This window comes from Leuciscus leuciscus (assembly GCF_965113295.1).
Source record: "Leuciscus leuciscus genome assembly, chromosome: 18".
NCBI classification, from domain to species: domain Eukaryota; kingdom Metazoa; phylum Chordata; class Actinopteri; order Cypriniformes; family Leuciscidae; genus Leuciscus; species Leuciscus leuciscus.
Window position 1 is genome coordinate 19,326,922 of NC_138742.1, and position 23,498 is coordinate 19,350,419.

A 23,498-nucleotide genomic window follows, 5' to 3' on the forward strand; every position below is an offset into this window, starting at 1 on the left:
ACATTAAGCTCCTTGTTCATCTGACAGAAAGAATCATGACTTTTAAAAAGCAACTGTGTTTTATGTTTTTGTAATGGGTCGACTCGTCTGCCCCGCCACTTTAGCTCATAATGTACTGCTCTGAACAGCCTCTAGCTAGACTAGAGCGCAGGGTCCAAATGTGTGAATCATATAGTAGACTATTTAAGGAGGAAGAGGACGATTCTGTCTGTCTAACAGAAATATGGGTGGAACAAATTTAAATTTGTTATTAAAGCCATATGCTTACATAAAATATTTATTCATTCATTCAGCATGCCATATTTGAAAATGATGTCTTTAGTGTAAATCACGCAAAATAATAGGTCTGGTTATTGACAAATCTCAATCCACAAGCTCTTGATTCGATTTCAATTCATTTAGATATGTCAGGTACAGTACATATACATTTTTTCAATCTCAATCTTTGATCTCTCAATGCTGTAAACTATACAGGGAACCCTGTCAGTTGATAATTATAATATTAAAAGTTAAAATTAACAATAGAGTCTGAATTGAGCACTAGATATAATAAATGTATATATGTATAAATTCAAATCGTACTCAGTCCTGCTGCTTGAACTGTGGTGGCTACAGCGATCTGTCACGTCGCATTAAAAGAGCGGCAAAACGACATTAATTGTTTGAATTTTGTAATAAAATTGACAGAATTTGAAAGCTAAGACCTTTGTTTAATATTAAAAGTTACAAGTGATGTTTTGTCCATGCGTCAACTGAAAGCGGCAACGATTGATCTTGAGATTTAAAAATCGATATTAAAACAAATTGAAGATTGATTAAAATCAATTAACCGACATCAGTCAGTATAGTTTGATTGCACTTGAGTTTGTATAAGCATGTCTGTAGTTGTAGATGAAGTCATGAAGAGATGGAGTCATTTGAGTCATGAGATCACCACAGTGCTTCAGAGATGTCTCAGGTAGGACTGAAAGAGAACTCAGAATGAAAGCTCAGTCTGAGTGTGTGACGCCAGGCTGATAGCAGATTAGGAGCTGGGGGAGCTAGAGCTCAGATCATCTTCTCGCCTGTGCCGCTCTGGACATAGCATGACTGTTGCTCTGCTCTGACTGAACTGGCTTATGCTGGAAAATCAGGTCATGAGCAATCCCCCCCCCTCTCTCTCTTTCTCTCTCGCTCTCGTTTTCTCGCTCTCACTTTCTCTCTCTCATTTATTTATCCTCCGTTTTATATTCTGTCCATCTCTTTCTCTCTGTCTTCAGTAAAGCCTCTCTCTCTCTATTCAGCTTTCTCTCATTCTTGTTAGCTTCTAGTTGAGATCAGATTATCATCATCAGTAGGATTTGGCACAGTTGTGAATAAAGGCTATGACGATGGACTCACAGGGATTCAGAGTTACTGATAAAGTGTGTTGATATCATCTCTGATTGCCATCAGTCATATTGTTGTTGTTTTCTAGGTTCCACCTTGTTCACCACCTAAGATTTTGCAGAAATGTATCTATTCTGCTCCATTAACATCACCAAATGGAATTGCAAAAATAATGACAATTTTTAACAGGACAATTTGAACGAACTCTCCTTTCGTCTGCCAGTCTCAAGACCAAATCATTTTCGTCCAATGATTGAATTCAGTCCGAATGCAATGATGTTCTACCTGTGCAGACTCTGCTGTGTGCGTTTATAAGTTTTGAAGGAGGCGTGGCTTTGCCCTACCCTACCTTTAAAACGACAGCGAAAAAGACTTGTATTGTCACACAAAGGTTACATAATCAGGTGCAATTATTCAACCACAATCTCAAACAATAGTCAAGATCCATGTTTGGATTTATTACCGTTCATCATTGAGAAGGTTGGATCGCAGATTTTGTTGCAGCAAACAGCGCAAGCGGCTCGTGACAGAACACAGAATGACACTTTCATTTAAGCAAAATATCTCAATGCAGATCGTTAAACTCCAGCTTATTTGTTGTTTTCTGATCATCTGTTCATTACTTCCGCAGTGTAGAGAGAGCAAATGCGCATGGTTGCCAGAATGCAAATATGAAGTAAAACAGAAAAGTTCTGATTTGGGAATTTAAAATCTTGACATCTGGTAACCACAAGCATGAAAGTAATGAAAGATAACATTTCAGTCTCGTCTTTTTTCATCAACGATCTTGCATGTTGATATACTCAAATGATATAGTCAAAATTCAATGACATTGGTGTTGTCTCGTCATCGTTTTATCTTAGTCATGGGGGAAAAAGGTCATTAACGACCATTTTTCGTCATGGATTTTGTTAACGAAATTAACACTACCAGTGTTTACTTTTTAAGGAAATCATCCTACAAATGGAATTGACCATGATGGTGCAGCGTTTGTGATTTGAAAATCATGACTATATCTTGGCACCACACCATTCATGTACTTGTATGCTCTGTTTCAGGCTGGTGCGCCATCCAATATGCATAAGTCTAACAGTCTGTTTCCTGACAAATATCCCCAGAGGCCGTGTCTGCCTGTAAGCGCCAGTTTAGGTCAGAGACTGGTAAATCTGGCTGCACGTGTCCAAGAACATGCATGAATGCTTAGGTCTGTATGTATGTGGACGTATGTGGTCTGTGTGTGTCCCAGCTCACTGGGATTTGCTTGACAGAATGGGAGCTGATGTCTCCCCGATGAGATACGGAACAGATTGGAGTCTGAGCCCCACTCTCCTGACTCATTAATCTTCTCTTTAATTCATTTACGGTACGCACAAACATGGCCACATTGCCAGGCGGGTACAAAGGACACCTGCCACAGACAGATCCTCCAGATATATGACCTAAAATAAAACGGGGAGGTGTATTGCTCAAATTACTTTACATGCTGTGATCTGATTGGATGTTCTGTGATCTAAATTTAATTTGGGCTGATGGTTTAGTGGAGTCTGTTTTGTTGCTCTAATTGTCAGCAAAATTTCAGGCGCAGGGTTTTAAACCAGTTTAATGTATCAGGTGTCCTCACACTAAATTATTACATAATGAAACGCTAATGTTTCTGGACAAAAACTGATGTAATTAGGAAAATTGGATGTAGGAGAATAGATAATAAAGTCTGTACATGCTGAGAACAGTTACTACGGTTAATGTGAAATGAATGAAGCAATAGAGTTGCATAAAACATCATCTGTCCAGGCCAGTGTTGCTGTGTTTTTAAGGTGACTGTACTTTCTCTGCTTGGGAAACTGATGTTTGGTTTGCATCAAGGGTGCTGGTTCCTGTATTTGGATTAAATTAATTAACAAATGGTGAACAGTTAGAGAACCTTTCCATTGATTTCCTTCTGTTTTGCCAGACTATAAGTGTTCAGAACTGGTTGATATTTTTATCTATTTATTGGTTTATTGGTCAATATTGGATATTTCATTTGGCTTGCTTACTTCCCTGTTTTTACATTTAGTAATCTTACTTTTACTGTCTTTCATCTAAACTCACCAATTTACTAATTACATTTACTGTCATCTAAGACCACTGTTAAACGTAATCGTTAGGAACTGAATAACCATTTTTCATACTGTACATTTATAATATGATGCCTAAATTCACTTGTAGCATTTAAAGCAATTGATTTTAGTTTATAATCATTCTTTTTTTTCTTTTGATGAAAATATGAAAATAATGATTTATATTTGTATTATAATATTTGTATTTAATATTTGTGGATCCCTATTTAGAACTTGATCTTTTGGGCTTAAAATGTTAATCTTGGGGTTGTTTGAACTTAAAAATGAATGAGGCTGAGGCAGTTCATATTTGATTGTCTGTCAGTAAACAACAAAACATTTAGCATTGCATTCCTTGTTTCACATTATACATTAGGCAACACAATTCAGGATAATTCAGATATTCAACGGGTTAAAAGCAGTGCTAACATCCTTTCAAAATTTCAAGTGTAAAAAAAAAAAAAAGTATCTTAACCCAGGATACGAGGCCTGAGTGGCCAGAAGTGGCCTGAACAAGGTTGACTGTCTTTCAATCATTTTATTGAGATTTAAGGGACCATTAAGGAGAGGATGCAGAATGTGCTACTCTAACTGTGAACCACTAAAACCACGTCATAAACCAGAGAGAGACAGCTCTCTATAAGAAGTGAGAGACTCTCTATAATAAATGTTTCCCTGGCCTGTAGGTGTGGGCTGATGTCATTGACATTTAAATGGTAAATACCAGGCTGACATCAGAAATCCCATTTGCTGTGAAGCATCTGCCTCCCTCTTAGAGTAAGTGAGATCACATTGTCGTCATGAACCAAAGAGATGATGACCATCAATTTGATCAGACTCAGAGGTAAAGTAACTGTGGCAAATACAGTCTTTGACCCTCTTGTTGTTTATTTTTACCCTGAAAAATGTTGCAACGTGATTTCACCTTCCAAAAAAATTGACATCCTGTTTGTTTTGCAACATTTGTGTAATTTTCAAATTCACCGTGACTGTTACATGCCTTGTGATGGTTTAACTGGGTTTGTCTTGCTTCTGTCCTTTTTTTGTTGTTTTTGTTTACCTCCTTTCTTTTTTCTTTCTTTCTCACTCTCTCCACCATCCCTTTAATCAAGTACTGGAAATTTCTGGTTTCAGCTTGAAGTCTGAATGACTCAGCAGAGATTGAGTGAGAAACAGCAAGGCCAGTTCTTGACGCCACACAGTTGGAATTCCTTCCCCCCCTTACCCTAAAGTACGTTTCAAATCAGCTGATTTCCACACAGGAATGAGGGTGTCCAGCATTCCTCAGCGATTTGTTAGGAAATCCTGCCCTTCCGGTCGGTCTGTAATTGTTCTGCACTGTACTGGTGTTTCTTTCTGCCCTAAGTAAGCTTTCTGGCTTCCAGTATGAATTAAACCGACATTACATGTGTTTATAGTGCTCAATGCTCACACCACCCTATTTTGGGTAAAAATATGAAAAATAATACTTCTCTCTAAAGAAATTTGAAGTAAACATGATAATCCATATGTTATTCTCTAGTGTAGTGTACTGAAGCCTTTCTAATGATTTTTAGATATAGTTATAGCCTGCCTGCATGTTAACGGCAACCTGCAGTTTTCCCGTAAAATAAAGTTGTTGTTTTTTTATTGTAAAATAAAATTGAATCAAAACTCTGAATCAACATGCACCAACGCTACATTTTTCTAAATGTCATAATCATTTGTAAACAAATAAGTAATCATTACTTTAATGAGCTCATTGTTTTTGCCTTTAATTATTACATTGTTTAAATTAATACATTTTTAGCTAACTGTAATTTTGTATGTACATTTCTGAAATACATAACTTAGATAGTTACCTCTGATAACAGATCACTCTAAATTGTAAAGTGGACTCATGCATTTTCTTTAAAGCTGCTTTGAAATGATGTGTATTGTGAAAAGCGCTATACAAATAAATGTGAATTATTAATTTATTCTTAAATATTATATTATTTTTAATAATGAAATTGTTACAATAGTAATAATTTAGTAATAATCATATTTAGTAGGTCATTTTACCATTGTTGCCCAGCATGGCTATTCCAGCTCAGCAAACAGAAGTCTACAGAGAAATTTCACATTATTTGATCGGACTTTGCTTTTCCAGTGCATGATCGGTACATGATTGGAGCGTTTGGGCCGTTAACGACAGAGCAGAACACGCAGCGCAAACACGGAGTGGAACATTGAGCAGAGAGCGCAGCGTGCCGACACACACACACACACACACACACACACACACACACACACACACACACACACACACACACACACACACACACACACACACACGGAACGGAGAGCGAAAAAAAAAAAAAAGGAAAGTCATTAAAACGAGGCAAAAAAAAAAGTGCTGCGTTACTTGCGTTATTTTTATTTATTTTTTACGCGTTAAACATCTCAAATTAATCGCAAAGATTAACGCGTTAATTCCCCCAGCCCTAATATATATAAAAAAAAATATATAAAATAGCTTTTTCCCCAAATCATGTAGCCCTAGATGGGAGTCTTTTCTAGGAACCAGAATATCATTGATGTTTGGGTTTAAAATCCTTTAATCCCAAATCTTTAAAATTTACTGGTAGGCCTATTCAGAATAGAATTTTTTTTTATAAAATTAAAATAAATTATAGTTCCATTGTTACGCAGGTTGTAACAGCCATTCATTACAAACACTATTTATTTTAAATGCCAAGCTATAATTTGGCATTTAACAAATTTTTTTTTTTAAGTGAAACTGAAACTGAAACTGCTCACGTACCTCTCATTCAGCATGAATCGTTTCCATGAATGAATAGTCGCAGTGTAACATGTGGTTGCTAAATTTATTATGTAAAGAAGGCTTTGTACTTCTCTCGTCTCCCAATATCCACTCAAAATAGCTTCCTTCAAATACACACACAAAAAAAAAAGTGTTTGGAAAAACACCACAGCATGCTCCCGCTGACCGACACATCCTACATACTGTACAACAGACAAATTAAATAGTAACCGAATAACTTTTCTGTTGTCTCATAAGAGGCTGCGATGTCATGTTAAGTTAGCGATGTGAGGAGAACTGATATGTTGGGTGTGCGCATGAGGCGCCAGCGCGATCGCTTGGATTATATCAGTGCAAACATCTTAAAATACGCATCATTCAAAATGGTAGAGAGTGTATTTTTATTTGTGCACCTTCAAAATAACAGCAAAACGTTGTACTTTTGTAAAATAAAGAAAGCCAACAAAATGTGCTTGCCGTCTTGGTCTCTGTGAACTTTTTTCTGAAGCACATAACAAATGAACCTTGAAGTGCCTACTTTTAAGTGTCTACGTTTTGCTTATTTGACGTTAAATGCATTATATAAGTCACTTTGGAATATAAATCGTATTTCGCAGACCTCCTGGCAACAGGACCCTCTTTGAAAACCTCTGCTCTTTATAACGGCTAAGTCTCACCTTTCAGTTTAGTCAATGGTGTTTAGGATTTACTCTATAATTTACAGGAGTTTATTTACTTGTTCATTCATATTAACTGGACTAGCCTGCAAAATAGTTTTTTAGTGTGACTTAAAAGATGCATTTATGATACCATTGTTGTCAGATTTGACACACATTTTAAAAGTAGCTTTGACATTTTTGGAGATTTCGGTAATTCACTGAAATAGTACAGCTGTTATTACCTACATAGATTATAGCTTCATGGGGACTTGCGTCAATAAGCAACCATTCAGAACATCCAGCATAGAGGCTTGCATGGGCATTTTATGTACAATATGTTGTTCTCATTGTTTCTCAAATGACTCTCATTGGTCAACCAAGTGAGAAAAGGCTAAAACAGAAGTACTGATAAGAAACTAGCTCCTGTACTTACACACCATGCTGTGTTTTGAATAAAACGTGTTATGTTCCTAGTGTGTGTATCATCAATCATCTGGTTAAAAACCGGACAAGCTATTCTGGAAAGCAAGTCACTGGTTTCACAAACGCCATGGTGAGGGTTAAGGGGTCAGGATGGTGTAACAGTGGAGAAACCCAGTGCTCTGACTCAACCGAACCAAATTGAACTCTCTGTACGATCCTCTCATAACTTCCCAAACACACACACACTACTCTCTCTCACACATACAAATTGCTCATCTTCAACAGGATGAGGTTGGATGTACTTGATGTAATACACTGATGTCAACAGAGTAGCTCAGTAGTCTGTATTATAACTGTAGTAACAGTGGTAAGGATGAATTTGTGTTTCTGTGGTCCGCCTCTGTTCATCTGTGCCAGCTTTTATACCCCTCCAGTAACTCCTTCACCCACCGTGCTCCTTTTAAGATCAGAATCAGCCCCTTTCTTGGCCTCTATTTGGATATTAGCCTATGCTAACTAACAAACGTAGGCACCTTGCACCTGGTTTCACTCTGTCCTGTAGGGCCAGGTTTGTATGTGCTCTTTGTTTAGATAGGGTTGTGGAAAACGCCTGGCAGTCCCCGCTGCCTAGCAGCCGGTGTCTCTTGGGAGCATTCGCACAACCTCAGCACTGTTTGGAGCCAGTAAAAGTCAGGTTTTCTTGACAGATTGTGTTTGTGTACAAATGCTTTTCACTCAGTCACACCTATAGTGAATCAGTGTGAGTTTTGGAGTGGATCTTTTAAGGTGTAGTTGCAAGATATACAAAGAGTCACATTAGTTAATGAACTGTTAAAAAACTGAGTCATTATGCTGTCATGATGGTCAGGCATATTGCAGTGTTGTTAGAGACATGTTAGGGCATGTGCTGTACCTGGTTTGGTGGGGATGGGATTAATAAGCCCCTACATTGTTCACCCAAAAATGAAAATTCAGTTAGTCATTCTCATGTTGTTCCAAACCCATAAGATTTTCATCCATTTTTGAGAAACTAAGATATTTTTAATGAAACCTGAGAGATTTCTGTCCCTCCATTGGAAGCCCATGCAACCAAAACTTAAATAAATCCATATGAATCTAATCCAAATGATTCGCAGATTAAGCCATGTATGTCATGCAAGTCATAGTGTCTTTTCAGAAAATGGATTCAACAGCTTGATTCATATGAATTTCTTGTATGATCTATTTTATTAACTTTTTGATGTGTCAAAGTTTTGGGTGAATGGATTTTCAATTAAGGGACAGAAATCTCTCTGGTTTCATTAAAATATATATTCATTTGTGTTTCAAAACTGAAAAAGTCTTACGTGTTTGGAATGACATGAGGGTCAGAAACTGATGACATAATTTTAATTTTGGGTGAACAATCCTTTTAATATAATAATGTTAAACATTGGGAAGATCTGAACACACTTTTGATGGAAGCATCAGAAATAACCCCTGCTGCCTGGTGAAATAGAAACTAAGAAACTGACAAATTGTAATTGCCTTTTGTTCAGTGATTAGGACAATACAAAGATGATTATGGAATTAGTTTGAACATGAAAGAGATACTTTTAATTGCTGAATGCTTACTCATGCAATATCTAATTGGGACACAGAGGCTTATTAGTAGTTTTCTAAAGCAAGCATCACTATTGCTTATTCTTGGATATTTAGACAAAGCCCTGTGATATTTCATCTGATGATTAGTTAATTAAAGCTTATTATGAATGACAGATATTTTGCTTACTCACTCCAGCATGAAAGATGTCTGCTCAAAAGGTTAAGACACTATGTGCCCCTCCTGGATTCACCCATCACGTATAGCCTGTTCTTGTACATGATTGCACATAGCTTACATAGGTGTTTTAGCCTAGGCTATGCGTTGCACCATAATCCTACTGCCAACAAGCATGCCTTAACATGTCTTAGATTTATGATTTGGACTGTAATCAAAGAGCCACATTCTTGTCATACCAGTGTACATTGTTCCTACCTTGTTCTCACAGTTTCTCACACTGATACTCTCTAACATGTGTGCATTAGGCTTGGCTCTGCTGCCAAGTCATACTGTTAGCATTCCTGCAGGGGTTACTCATGTACCTGTCAAAGCATGATGCAAATTCCTCTTCCGTCTGATTGTATTGACTGTAGCACGCCTTCTCTGTTCATCATTCATGATCAGGTCGGCATGGGTCATGTTTAAACTACCCAAGGTTGACAAAGGTGTGCCTGAGGAAGTGCATGATAGAAATGATATTTACTCAAGTCACTGTGCGGTGAAACGGTAGTTTGCTTTTATGGTAAATTGTTCTAGTAGGATATTGAACTCTCTGTAGGATGTACAGTATTGTGTTGGATTGTGTGTGTGTGTTTTATGTGGTGTTTGCTCAATTTGCGCATCACTATCCTATTGGAGGGGTTGTTTGACACTCGTTCCGCACTGTTTATGCTACTGATAGGAATCATACATCCAATTGTGTGATTTGTTGAGAAGTATTACTTTTCTAAGCACTCGGGCCATGAGTAGTTATTAGCTACTAATAATTATAATCAAATATTATTATTATTTTTGTCGTTGTATATCATAGATTTGAGCATAAGGTGTTTTTGATGTGGTTTTTAGGTATCTGTTAACCGTAAGTGAAAGTGAGTTAGAGTCTTGACTTGTGATGTCATGTGCTGCGTCACTGGTTGTGATAACCCCTCTGCTCTGGAACTGCATGTCTGTTATCAGCTTCTGCCACTCCCATCACCCCTCCCTCACACTTACGATATCATTTCCTATGAAATTGATCTTGTTCCTATGCACACTATGTGACTGACATCACTTTGACTACGTCACACATTTCATATCCAAAACAAGCCTATTTGACTCTGTCTATTACTTCCTTCTTATTAATCTCCCTTTCATCCTTTTTGTCAGTTAAAACAATGTTACTGTCAACAAATTTGACAACTCCTCCCCAGATTATACACTTGAGGCTTTGTGGAATGCAATCATTTACCATAGGTCATTTGCATTTTTGTTGTGCACTGTCCTTCTGACAGACACCCATTTGACCTCTCCTAGCTGCTCCTTTTTTATATTTGTAATGTTTCAGCTTTAGCAATCCTTCTCAATTCATATGAAACATGACAGATTGCTTTTGTAGCTAGCTAGCACTGATGAGTATTAATATGCAGAAAAATGGTCACAAAGTATTGGAGCTGTGGCCTAGTGGTAAACATGTTCTCAACACAACTGTGCAACACATATGGGTATTTTTTTTTTTTAAGTAGGCCTAAATCTTAAAGGGATAGTTCACCCAAAAATGACAATTCTGTCATCATTTGCTCACCCTCAAGTTGTTTCAAACCTGTATGAATTTCTTTTTTCTGCTGAACACAAAGGAAGATATTTTGAAAAATGTCGGTAACCAAACAGTTGATGGACCCTATTGACTTCCATAGTAGGGGAAAAAAAAATACCATGGAAGTCATTGGGGTCCATCAACTGTTTGGTTACCGACATTTTTCAAAATATCTTCCTTTGTGTTCAGCATAAAAAAGAAATTCATACAGGTTTGAAACAACTTGAGGGTGAGTAAATGATGACAGAATTGTCATTTTTGGGTGAACTATCCCTTTAATTCCTATAATTCTGTTAGCCTTTAAATATATAAATATACAAAGTTATATATATATATATATATATATATATATATATATATATATATATATATATATATATATGCTAAAAAAAAGCCCAAATTAATTCTGTTAGCTTTTAAAAATATATATTTTATATACAAAGTTTTTTTATATATTTATATATGCACTAAAAAGGCAAAAAAAATTAATAAATTGTCATACAACTTCATCCTGCTACATGCTATGACATCCAGTTTTGTTTCCCTGTAAAGAGAAACCCAGTTCTGCTGTGACTGATAAATGTTGCCACAGTGCACGTGTTAAGTGTCGGATGGTTTTACCCAGTCCTCCACATTCTTCTTCCCATATTTTCAAGCTTGTGTAGATAACTAGGGCAAAGGGAAAGACTGGAGGATGACATCAGTCTTCTTGAGTGGAAAACAGGGGTGGGCGTCTGAGGGGTGTGTGTGTGCATGTGTGTGTGTGTGTGTGTGTGTGTGTGTGTGTGGGTGTGTGTGTTTTGTAATCGACTGCATGCACTGAATTATTTTTGGCTTGATCACTGCATTGCTGTAATACCGCTGACAAAAATGTCAGTGAAACAAATCGTATTGACCCTGAATCTACACTGAAGATCCAATGGAAAAACTGCAGAGAAGGAAAAAAACATTTCTGTCCTCAGAAATTGTCGGGGTGGTATGAACTCATGCATGTTTATTATGAGTCATATTTGCTTTTTACTGCAGTGCTCTGGTTGAGTTATTTCAGCCTCCATGTGCAGTTGGTGAGCTCTACTTTTGTGTGTGTTCCCTGAGGAAACGGGTTATGTTGTAAAGCCTGAAATCCCCTCTCAGCTTTTCAAATAAAATTGGGGTTGCTACAGAATCCTGCTGAGAAATGAGGTTAGTGAAGTCTTTGAAACAGGCTTGGTAAATCTCGCCCCCTGGTGGTCATGAACACATTATTGCACAAACAAACTTGTCACAGGAAGGGTGGGATTAATGAAAGGCCTGATGGGAAGGGACACTTGAAGGAGTTCAGTGGTTGGCTGGAATGAGCTTGTCAGTTAGTATCTGAAATGTAATTATTGGGTGGTTGATCATGGTAATATTTTCCTCTGATTTATGAATATCTAGTGACAATTGACCTTTTTCACATTTCCGGATTTCTCAGAAGCGGAAGTTGTCATAACCGGTCAATTAGATTTTACCCCAAAATCTAAATATTCTGCCAATTTCAGTCATTAATAACATAATATAGTACATGTGTGGATATTTTCATAGATTCGCTGTTGTAGAAATAAATCTGATTATATTCTCTGTGTTTTGTGCAGGAGCGATTCGCGGAGATCTTTGGAAAAGATGCAGCAGCAGAGAGCAGAAAGTCACAAGAAAGCTTCAAGAAGTGGTTGCTGGCGGGAATGACCTTGCTCACAGGTGTCGTGGTCGGGTCACTCATTGCACAGAAACGCCTGTGAGGATCGGAATTACTGAAGATCCAAATACACCTACTGCTTCATTTAGACCTCCAGCTGAAATGAAGGAACTTCAAAAATACTTGTTTTGGATTTATTTGTTTCCCTTTTATTGCCAAGAAATGTCATGTTTACATCCCCCGTCCCACCCGTGTACTGTTGACTGAGTGGAGTGCATCTGTGATGTCACATCACATGACCCAGACTGCATGAGGGTGCTTTGGTTTTAGCTGACTCGGAAAAGGCAAAGCCACGTATCCTTACACCATGTTCAACGAAATGAGAAAAATGACTAAAACAGTCAAGAGAAAAAAGTTTCAAATCTTGCTTCTTTTGTCTGTAATTTTTTTTTTCTTCATCTCTATCATTAATCTTTTAAGTATCCTTATTATTCTCTCATTTTCAAAGAGACTTGCAAAACTGACAAGGATACAAACATTTTATCTTTAAATCTAATTTAAGCTCATTTGTAATTCTTGAGTTAACCGAATGATAAAGAATTGAATCTGAACTGAATTTGAAGTATTCAGTCGGTAAATCAGCACTGACATTTCTGAGGAGCGTTATTCCTGTCTGGAGTGCCAGATATTAGCTCGAGAGCAGAGGCATCTCACTACACTTGAGCGCCTGCTTCCTCTGCAATCTCTCTACCATTATAGAAAAATGTGGAGAACAGATAAAATATGTCTGTGAGTGTTTTTATGTTGTTGTTGTTTTCCCATTATTGTTCTGTTTCTTTTCACATGCAAATTTGATGAGCGTTAACCGTGTGACTACCTGCATGGGCAGGTTTGAAATCCTCTAAAGCATCCAAATTGTCTGAGGGACCAACAGTTATGAGACGGCCAACAGTTTGAGAGAAAGTTCTGTATGTTTGGTGCCGTTTGATTTATTAAACCTTATTAAACCTAAGTTTCAGCTTCAGATGTGGTATCACGTATAACTCTTTATACCTTTGAGATTGTTGTAACTAGAGCTAGAAGAGACACGGATACACAAGGAGTACGTAGATCACTCCTGTTGTATCTGTGACTACACTTAACTGTGTTTTATACACAGAAAATGTAACACTTTAAGCTGAAAGTAATTAGATTAAACCATATTGCCACAAGAGTGCTTGGTGTCTTGTATGGTCTTTGGAATGAGAATGCAACCAGTTCTGGGAATACTGGCCTAGCATTTGTAACAAGCTAATAGTCATTGAGTTTTTGTTTTATTTGTAATCTGAGGTATGAAATGATATATGCAGTGGTTTTTTTCAGTAAGCAAAAGTTAGTTTGACACTTGCAGCACATTTAAATATACAGAGCCAAGCTAAAATGCTAATCTCAATTCTGGTCTTTAAGCATTCACATGTCCAAGAGTAAATGTTATTTCCACGGATATTAGAGCATTCATAGATTTGTTGAGTTGGGTCTTACTGTGTAATGGTCCACAATGTTTTGAACCCTGGCTGACAGACATATATATTGGGTCAGATAACATCATGGTGCTGCCGTGGAAAAACAAACAAAAAATATAGTATTTGACTAAACTCATTGTTTTAAACTGTTAAAGAGTAAATTTTATGCTTCATCGTTTTTTTTTGTTTTTTTTTTATTGTAATTCATGTTTTCAAAAGCAAACCTTAGAAATAGTTGAGATAAATCTCTCTAATCTTCTCCGTCTTCTCACAGCTCCTGATTCCTGTCGAATCTCATTTTAAACGCGTTCCTGTCAGAGACGTTAAGCGCTCGTGTCACTCCGCGCGCGCACCTGCTGCTTTACACTCGGCTCGTGTCAAACTCGTTTAAGCTCTCGGAGATGTGGAGAAGTGATCTTTAGGCTTCAAACCATCAGTTATTCAAACAGGACGTCAACTTGAATATTCATCGCCTTTTTTCGACTAGTAATGATTGACGAGCGGGGTAATTCAAACAGAAGTGATGAAAGCAGTGGTGGTACAGGTGTGTCTCCAGCCTTCAACCCCGCTTTGAGATCACGTGGGAAAGCCGAGATCGTTTGGTGCGTCAATCAAAAGATACCAATCCTAAACGTCACGTCTTCTGAGAACTAACCTAGAAAAGAGATGTCTGCCGTAGGGCTCCGCGGGAAGTTAACATTAAGCAGGTATGAGAAAAGATTTATTCTTCCCGATTTACTCCCAGAGGAACTAAATGAAATTTCCCTCAGCTCTAGGGATTTGTTTTAAAATCAACATCAACAAAACATTTATTTTTTATTTTTTTACGATTAATCAGTGCTCATTAATCCAAAGAGGGAATAATGGTCATTTGCTAATTATTCAATCCTTCTCTTTTAATAAATACAGCTTTTCTGAAATGGCCAATTGCTTTATTGTTTACAATAACTCAATGACGATTATGTACAATAACATACAATAGACTAAGGCTGCATTTGAAAATTGTTACAATCTGAATTTGCTATTATGTTGACTTAAAGTAAATAAAGTTAGAAATGTAAAGGTTGTATATGGCAACATTAGATCCGGTAAGCCACCTTTAAACTCCAAAGTTGCGAGTGAACTGTTTAAATAACGATGTAAACATTTATAGTTGGCGAGTCTTAGCAGATTGAAATTGCCGAGATTTACACCTTTTGCTGCTCTATAGACACTGATTTCACAGAATACATTCCGTGTTATGAAATTTGCTGCTTGCATGCTTAGTCTATGTTTGTCTGTCGTGTGTGTGTGTGTGTGTGTGTGTGTGTGTGTGTGTGTGTGTGTGTGTGTGTGTGTGTGTGTGTGTGTGTGTGTGTGTGTGCGTGCGCGCGCGCGCTGTGTGGTGGTTACGGAGTTTGACAGTATGCTTAAGAGTGAAATGTACCAGCATTGGCACGACACTATGTAAACTAGTTAACTTAAATAACAATTAGACTAGCTCATCATAGATTAGTACAAATATTTAAGGCGTTTGTTGATTTGAAATTATTTATGATATTTCGTGTAAACGCATATTGTTCCTTCCTATGGCCTTAAACTCCATTTCTTTTGAAGTGTATTTGTTGCTCATTGTGTTTGTATTTAGCCAACTTAACCTTCAACATAAGGGGACAAAAATGAAAACTATTTTTTTAAGGTTTTGGGTTTATTTAAACAGCTTCACCCCTGAATTAATTGTTTTGTGTCTTGAGACTTTTTTTAAATGTCTGATATCATTTAAATTAAATAAAGACCCATTTGAATTCTCAAGACCTCTTGTGGTTATTATGTGTCTGTTGAATGAATACAAAGACACACAAGATGTTATTCTTTCAGGTTTTATTTCTGTTTAGTCAAGAATTAACACTTCTCATTCAGTGTTGTGGACTGTCTCACTGATACTTGTTCAGATTTTACATTGATGCCCATTGGATAATATTCATATGTTTGCATAAAGGATGGCATGAAGACTGCCAGAGACAAATGGCAGATAATTGGCAAGGGGTTGACGTGACGCTCACAGCTGCATTCCCTACATTTATTTCCACTGGCCCTTCTCATAGTCCCATTTGGCTGAGAAGCCCTCCACGGGGTTCACCCGCATGTCCAGCATCCTCTGCACCTGCTTGGCCTGCCATTCATCATCAAAGGTACGAGGATGAGGAGGATACACTGAGAAAGCAGAAGAAAAAAAAAGAAAAGAAAAAGTTGAACCTAAACAAACCTATTCACTTATTTGAATCCTAATATTAAAATTAAACAATCATTGAATAATAATAAAAAAAATTTAAGATGATCCCTTACCAAAGTACCTTTGCCACAGAACAACCAGGCCAGTGAAACCGATGAAGAAGAAGATGCCACCCACCACAGTCTTCCACTCACCCGTTGGTTTCTTCATCTCAGCGAATGACTCTTTAAACATCATCCTGTACACTGCCATTGAGGATCACAATAGATAAATAAATAAAAATACAACATTTTAATTGTTCTCCATGATTTTATCTATACTGTGCTTTGCCCGCTCAGGAAAATTTCCCTTAATAACCCAATAAAATGGCCAGATCTTGACGTTGGATGTATCAAAGGGCTTGCGTTTGTGATTTTTAGCCAATAGCCTTGGGTTTACATCACATACCATGAACCAGGGTGTGTCACGTATCAGGATTTGATCTATCAACTACAAGAATTTAGATGAACTCACAGATGGAAAGTCACATAAAATTTGTTCTCTATATGTTCGTTTACCTTCGAATACAAGTATAAAAGACACAGGACCAGAAGGAGAACGGACAATAAGGAAGAAGTATACCAACAGGCAAGTTTCTCCTCTTTGGAGAGGTTATTCCAGGGGCCTTTCTCCTTCTGCTTCAGGCTCTTGTCTGCATCACTGAGGGTGTCTTGGTATGGTCTGTCTGGAAGAGGAGTGTCCAGACGGTCCCAGTACATGGGTACAGACATGTCCGCCTGTTCTGTCACATCACCTGGGAGAACAGAAAGAAATAATCAATTGACTATTGAGAGAAAAATGCAAGCATTTCAGACGTGAAGTAGAAATCTCTTGAAGAAAGTGGCATTTTATAAAAACATACTGATGTAGTCAAAGTTGTTTATCATCATCATCATCATCTTTTTATTTTTATCTCCAAATTTGTATGATATTTTTGGCTTTAAAAGGACATTTGACATTACCATGCCCGTGGCTGGCCATCTTGACACTGCTGGCGCTGAATGCAGCCACTCCCCGTCTGGACAAAAGCCCCCCTACACGTCCCGCTGTCAAGTGCAGCATCTCAAAACCCCTCAGAAACACCACAGCACCTGGCAGATTGAGATTAAATATAATACAAATGGACTGATCTATACATTATTAGCTGGAGCCTGCATCTTCTTAACGTTCAACCACGTTGAATGTCATCCTCTTAACTATCTCCATATGCTTGTGTATTACATTCAATTCTTGTCACGTTTTACCTTTGTTTCACTTTCTTGTTCTTAATGGACGTTTAGTTTGCTTGTCTTTGTTCTTACATATTCCCACCATCATTAGTTGTCATGGCTTCTAAGTATTTTACTAATTAGAGCACACCTGTTTTGCACCTATAGTTCATTAGCCTGTGTATTTAAGCCCTTCATTTCTTTCTGTTCATTGTCTGGTGTTGTTTAGACACATAATGTTATGTTGATCCTGCTGTTATTTTATTAAAGTTGCTTGACTTTTTGATGTATGACTACTCTCATCTTTGTGGACTAACTTGTGATAATTCTACTGTCTTCAGTAGTTTTAGGACTGTCAAAGCCCTATGTAAAGGGAAAGGTCTCGAGTTTAGGACCTTTTGCTATTTATTTCTGCATATACTGTCGATAAAGGTATATATAAACTCCATGATCCTTTAGTTTCTCCTGCTCTAGATCAAATCCAAATCCCAGCTTGTACAGTCTGGTCACATAATCATCTTTTGCTGTTAATTACAGTAAGTCTCCACCATCATGATACACAGTCTTGCTACGCAGTTGGGTGGGAAATCTGGAGGTTGAACAGAGCCACATAAAAATCTTCATAATAATTATTGGTAACATTTTACAATAAGGTTCTGTTAGTTAACTACAATACTTGACAAGAGATAACAAATCTGTTAATATTATTAATGGATCTGAGCTAATATGAACTAACAATGAACAGTTGTATTTTTATTAACTAACATTATCAAAGATTAATAAATAACAATGTTACAGTACAATACATGTGTTAATGTTAGTCAATAGGACCTTATTGTAAGGTGTTACCATATTTTTTATGTAATGTTTTTTTTTCCCTATTTTATTCAAAATGCAAATGGTCATGCTATAATACAACATTCTTTATTCATCTGTGCAAAGATTAAACTTTTTTTGAATGCTTTATTATCAAAGCTGAAACTTTCTGCACCCTCCATGTGCAGCGGGAGAGACACAAATATGCTGTCATTAAAATGGCTGAAACTGGCAAAAGCTCAAGCCAAGAGTTCACATTGACCCCTCTGAACTCTCACAAAAATTAACAAGTGATTTATAAAGACAGGTATCTGCAGTATTTTGCTCTAAAATATATTTTCCTGTCTATATTTCTATAAATAATTTTTTGAATGTACTTTATTTTAGAATGAGTTTCTATTGTAAAAAATACAGACAGTATGGCCATGTACAACAGCGAGTAAAAGCAAATAAGTCGTTATGTAAATGCATTAAACTCATCTGTTTGCATATCTATTAAAAGCTGGCCTATGCATACATTTTTATCAAAGCATAAAGAGTCTTACTGCAGCATTTTTAAACATTGCATCGTTGGAAAAGTATTTTTCACAGTTAAATGTAGTTTTTAAGTGCACAGATGAATTTCCTCCCGTTTTTCAGTCCACGATTACTACCCTTCTCCCCCTGCTGCTTCTAGAAAGTTCCCTCATCGTACTCACAGTTTTCCTGAGAGACTAGACGATGACAATATCACAAAAATGTGCAAAAAAGAAAACGTGCACACTTCGTTTTATGCTTTTCCCCACTGTGTTAGGCTGTTTCAAGACTGACCATGAAAACAGGGTGGGTGGAGAAAGGAAGGAGAGAGAGAGAGAGAGAGAGCTGGTGGGAGGTATTGAGTTTAGTAGGGATTTTAAACTGTGAGAGACTGTGCAAGTAAACAATCTGAGACAAGCATGTGACTTTACTGTTCACTGGGACGTCAGTGCTGAAGTTTAACTCTTAGTATATCCAGAACTCTGTGCCTTTTGATTGTTGTTGTTTATTTTTTACATTTTTGGCAGTTTTTCTCATATTTAGTTTTCATCCCCAAAAGACTTGTTTTTGAATCCATAGGCAATTTAATTTATGATTACAGTTCTTGGAATCAAACTTTCAGAGAACAGGAAATGGAAGCGACCCTGAAGATAACATGAGGGGGAGAGAGAGGCGGGAGTTCATCTGGCTCATGTCCAGTTCTGATCTAGGTTTAGCCCAATGCAACCTGAACTAAAGTCTGCCTCAGAAGTCTGGCAGTGAGCTTGCGATTGGGAATATACTTCAACGCTCAACTAGCTGTGAAAGATGGAGAAAGACATGAGAATTTTTTTGAGGAATACTCCATGTTAAAGGTCAAATAAGGACAAGCTTGCTGTGAAATATCCATCTGCTCCAGCACATGCCTTCAACCCCTCAGCACATCTAAAGATATATAGAGAAAGATGTTATTAATCAAATATGCTAAATGGTGTCTTTAATTGTCCTTTCTTTAAATTTCCTATTATCAGTTAAAAAATTATAATTTGCTTTACTGTAATTTATAAGTGTTTTAGTAAAGTGAGAATTTGTTAGCAATAACTGCAGGTGTCATGCTCTTCTGCTTTATGCAACATTTTTGTTGTGACACATTTTAATAAGCTCAGTGCCTTGTTAAATACAACTGAATCTCTATCAACATCAACATCATCTGCCCTATTCGGACGGGATTAACTTTACAAGGGTAGATGGAGTAATGTAATTTTACCACAGGACGTCACTCTGTAGGCTACTATTAATGGCCAATTCGCACGGGATAAGATATCTCAGTAAAACTAGCAGAAGTGGGAGAGAGTAACTCGATGCGCATTGCCGTCAACCTCCTATCGTCATGTGCGTTTTGGCTTGGGAGGGTTACTTTAAAAATGTATTCCGTTACAGTTACAAATTACTTCATAAAAAAAGTATTCAGTAACGTAATCCAAGTACTATAATATGAAAGTAATGAAACTGATTATTACTTTGGGATTACTTCAAGGTCACGTATATAAATAAAGTCAAGCAAGAAGAAATATTATTAAAACATTTTATTTATTTATTTTTTATTAAGAATTTGGTCCAGTGTACAATATTTGCTAAATATACACACATGCCTGAATATTTATGTAAAGGGCTATACAGACATCTAGTGGCTAATGTATGGTATTACAGATTATTTTGTTTTATTTTTAACTAAAAAGTAAAAACACAACATTTAAAAATTTTACACAATCTACATATTAGTTTATTTTAAAATAGGCCTACATGTTGACTAAAGCCGTGATCTTTCTTAATTTGCCTGACTGGACGTGGGGCTTTGGCAGTGGGAGTTCCCCCTACGTTACCTAGACAGCGAACATCCCGTTACGTGAGAAAAGATAAGAAAGGACATTTTGGGTACTAAAAAAGCTTACTACTATTTCCATGAATTAAAAGTGATTTTACCCGCAGGCAGCATCGTTTCTACTAGCAGCAGTGATTCAATCTGCGTCTGAGGAGATTGTAGAAAGCTGTTATTTGCACATGCACCAGCGCGTGGCACACGTGAGTCATTACTGGCAACAGAACTGTATAATCAAGCAGCGCTTAATATAGTGTTATTATGCCAAAATACTTATTTATTTAGTTTTAAATGAAACCATTGTAATCCTGAAAGTATTCCCCCTTTTTTCAAAATGTAACTATAATCTGATTACTATGTTTTTTGACGTAACTGTAACGGATTACAGTTAGCCTACTGGATTTTTGTATCCTGATTACATAACGCCTTACATGTATTCCGTTACTCCCCAACCGTTGCTTCCTGATATATCCTGTGCAAACACATAGCCTATCACCTATTTATATAAAACACATTTATGTCCGGTCGAACAATGTATTAATTAATTAATTTCAGACTGGATTGTGTTTGTAATAATAGGCACAAATTACCTAACGCTAAAAGATGTTTCGTGCCTCTAACAAGTGCTTTCGATCTTCTTTCTGATCTGAATGGTATGTGGAAAACACTTGAGTTTTGCCACAGACTTGTCCCAGGCTCCCAGTGTCTAGAACGCAACTGAATGCGTTTTCAAACGTCTTGAAAAACCGTGGAAAACTACTTTTAAACACGAAATGACGAAATATTTACGTACATATTTACAGCAGGTCTATTCGCACGAGATTGGTCTTCCTGAGGTAATTTTTCCCGACCTTTTTACTTATCTTACCTAAATCGCCATAATCTTCACTGACATTGTCCGTAGTGATTACTGAGATGGCACATTTGTACGGGACTAAAATCACCGAGAAGCTCTGGTAATTATTACTTTACCCCACCATCTCAATGTTAAACTAGTCCCGTCGTGCTTTACACACACACACACACACACACACACACACACACACACACACACACACACACACACACACACACACACACACACACACACACACACACACACACACACAGAGACACCGGCATCCTTTTATTTGTAAAAAGAGAGAGAAAAAAAAAATCAATGTAAATCTTTGGGTTAAGGCAATGATACACACATGAATACCAAAAAAATATGTGATGTAACTATTTGCAATGTGCAATCTTAAACATATTGATTTAAAATGAATAATAAACCATTTCTATAAAAACTGATTCCATGTGATGCTGTACTTTTATATTACAAATATTATAAATAGAGTATTAGAAAGTAATTACCAGTCTTAGAAAATCCATCAGGCCTATAAAATATTTCTTTAAAAAAACAAAAGTAGGCTATGATGTTGACAATTGAAATTTTAAGCTAAGTTAGAAAATAGCAAAAAGTTGAGCTAAGATATGTAATATATGTAAACTACTTTTTACAAACACAAAAAAAAAAAAAAAAAAAATTAAGTCGTTAACCATAACCTCATAACCAGGAGAGCAGCAGTCATTTTCTTTTGAAATGTTTCACCTTGTCATACTCCACCCATCACAAGTTCCCAACGACAAGAATATCCCAACGTGAACGTAGCCTAATAGCCTATATCAGCAGAATGTCACAGATGATATTGATAGAGCATAAGTTTTAAACTAGCATTCATGTAACAGTGCTTGGTTTATAGACATACTAATCTACTCTTCATAACCATGTGTTAATTAAAAAACAAACTGAAGCATGCGCAGATATTTATGCTTGAACTCTGATTAACCCGAAAGTACCTGCTCAGTGCTTATCTTTTCCCATAAGCTAGCATTTGTGTGTACAACTGAATTTTATCTGTTTCATCAGCCATTCAAGCATGCTGAAACAGAGCTACTGTGTGTTGATGACAACAACTTGAATGGGCTGTCACTGTCACTTTTAGCTCGAAACCAACGACAAAAAAATGCAGGGCAAGTTGGGACAGTTTTCTTTGGATGCAACTCAAACTAAAGCTGTCACACCAGTTGCAGACTGTCAACAAGACAGTGATTAAATTAAAGAGAACAGGGCATTCAGGGCAGAAATAGTAAGAGCTCGGCTCATTTGTGTGATTGTGAAAAGCTTCAGAAGCCTCTAGATGGCAGCAGTAAGCCTCACATGCTGAACATGTCTTCAAATGTGACGAACAAATAAGGAGCTGCATTGTTATGGTTAAAATGGGCTTAAAGGCTTGTTTGCTTTGAACACAGACAGGAAAAAAGGACATCAGACTTTCACATTTAGATCTACAACATAAATTACACGCAGTCCAATCTCAAATGTGAAATTTGAAACTGTTAGCCTAGGTGTTGAGTTGCTATAAAGGACTACACTGATTGATTTGTCAAGCACATAAACTCACATTCTTGTGGTAGCCTAGTTATTTACTTACCAACTTACATTTTTAACAATCGCAGAATTAAAGCTTGAGGTATTGTCTAATTTATGTTATTGAAAAACCTTAAAGTCTTCAAGTTGGCTAATGTTAACCACAGATCTTATTTCACTCGTAAATCAAAACTGCTGCTCAAAAACCCATGGGAAATTCCTGAGGGATTCCATGGCTGGAAAATGAAAACAGTCTTCACGATTTTATGACTGCAAACTTTAAATGATACCTCCATTTAATGGAAATTTTTGTGAGTAAAATTGCCATTTACCATTAAAAAGTCCTTAACTCTTTCCATTTAACAACGATTATAAAACACTGTCAAGCATTCGACAACTTCTAAAGTTTAGAGTTATACCAAACAGCATGCAAACATATAAGCCTACAGTAAATGCCTCGTTTAGGTTATTTTTTATTTAGTCAATTGAAACGCCTCCAGATGATTCTTCTTTTCGTTGTCATTGCGCTGAAATCTCTGTTTAAATGCTGGAAAGAGTGAAGGGAACATAGGTCT

General features: G+C 36.9%; 2 protein-coding genes across 3 annotated transcripts in view; one reads left to right on the forward strand and one right to left on the reverse strand.

Moving 5' to 3' along the window:
- The window catches only part of bcl2l1 (BCL2 like 1), a 28,612-nt gene extending 12,957 nt beyond the window's left edge, over nucleotides 1–15,655 (forward strand). For both annotated transcript variants that reach the window (XM_082146348.1, XM_082146349.1), the window contains exon 3: nucleotides 12,322–15,655. In XM_082146348.1, the coding sequence (XP_082002474.1) occupies nucleotides 12,322–12,465 (144 nt within the window). In that variant the 3' untranslated portion in view covers nucleotides 12,466–15,655. The remainder of the gene's footprint in view (nucleotides 1–12,321) is intronic.
- Nucleotides 15,656–15,709: 54 nt separating this feature from the next.
- cox4i2 (cytochrome c oxidase subunit 4I2) lies at nucleotides 15,710–19,015 on the reverse strand. Its single transcript, XM_082146351.1, has 5 exons — nucleotides 18,838–19,015; nucleotides 17,078–17,206; nucleotides 16,702–16,869; nucleotides 16,190–16,321; nucleotides 15,710–16,057 (listed from the first exon to the last, which is right to left on the reverse strand). The coding sequence occupies exons 2-5, from the start codon at nucleotides 17,175–17,177 to the stop codon at nucleotides 15,924–15,926; spliced, it is 534 nt and encodes a 177-aa protein (XP_082002477.1). The 5' UTR covers nucleotides 17,178–17,206; nucleotides 18,838–19,015; the 3' UTR covers nucleotides 15,710–15,923.
- Nucleotides 19,016–23,498: the final 4,483 nt, after the last annotated feature.

Coding starts and splice junctions, on each gene's coding strand:
- cox4i2 (XM_082146351.1), bottom strand. CDS start 17,177: ATGCTGCACTTGACAGCGGGACGTGTAGGGGGGCTTTTGTCCAGACGG. Junction 16,870..17,077: donor GATGGCCAGCCACGGGCATG/GTAATGTCAAAT, acceptor CTGTTCTCCCAG/GTGATGTGACAGAACAGGCG. Junction 16,322..16,701: donor CAAAGAGGAGAAACTTGCCT/GTTGGTATACTT, acceptor CCTCAATGGCAG/TGTACAGGATGATGTTTAAA.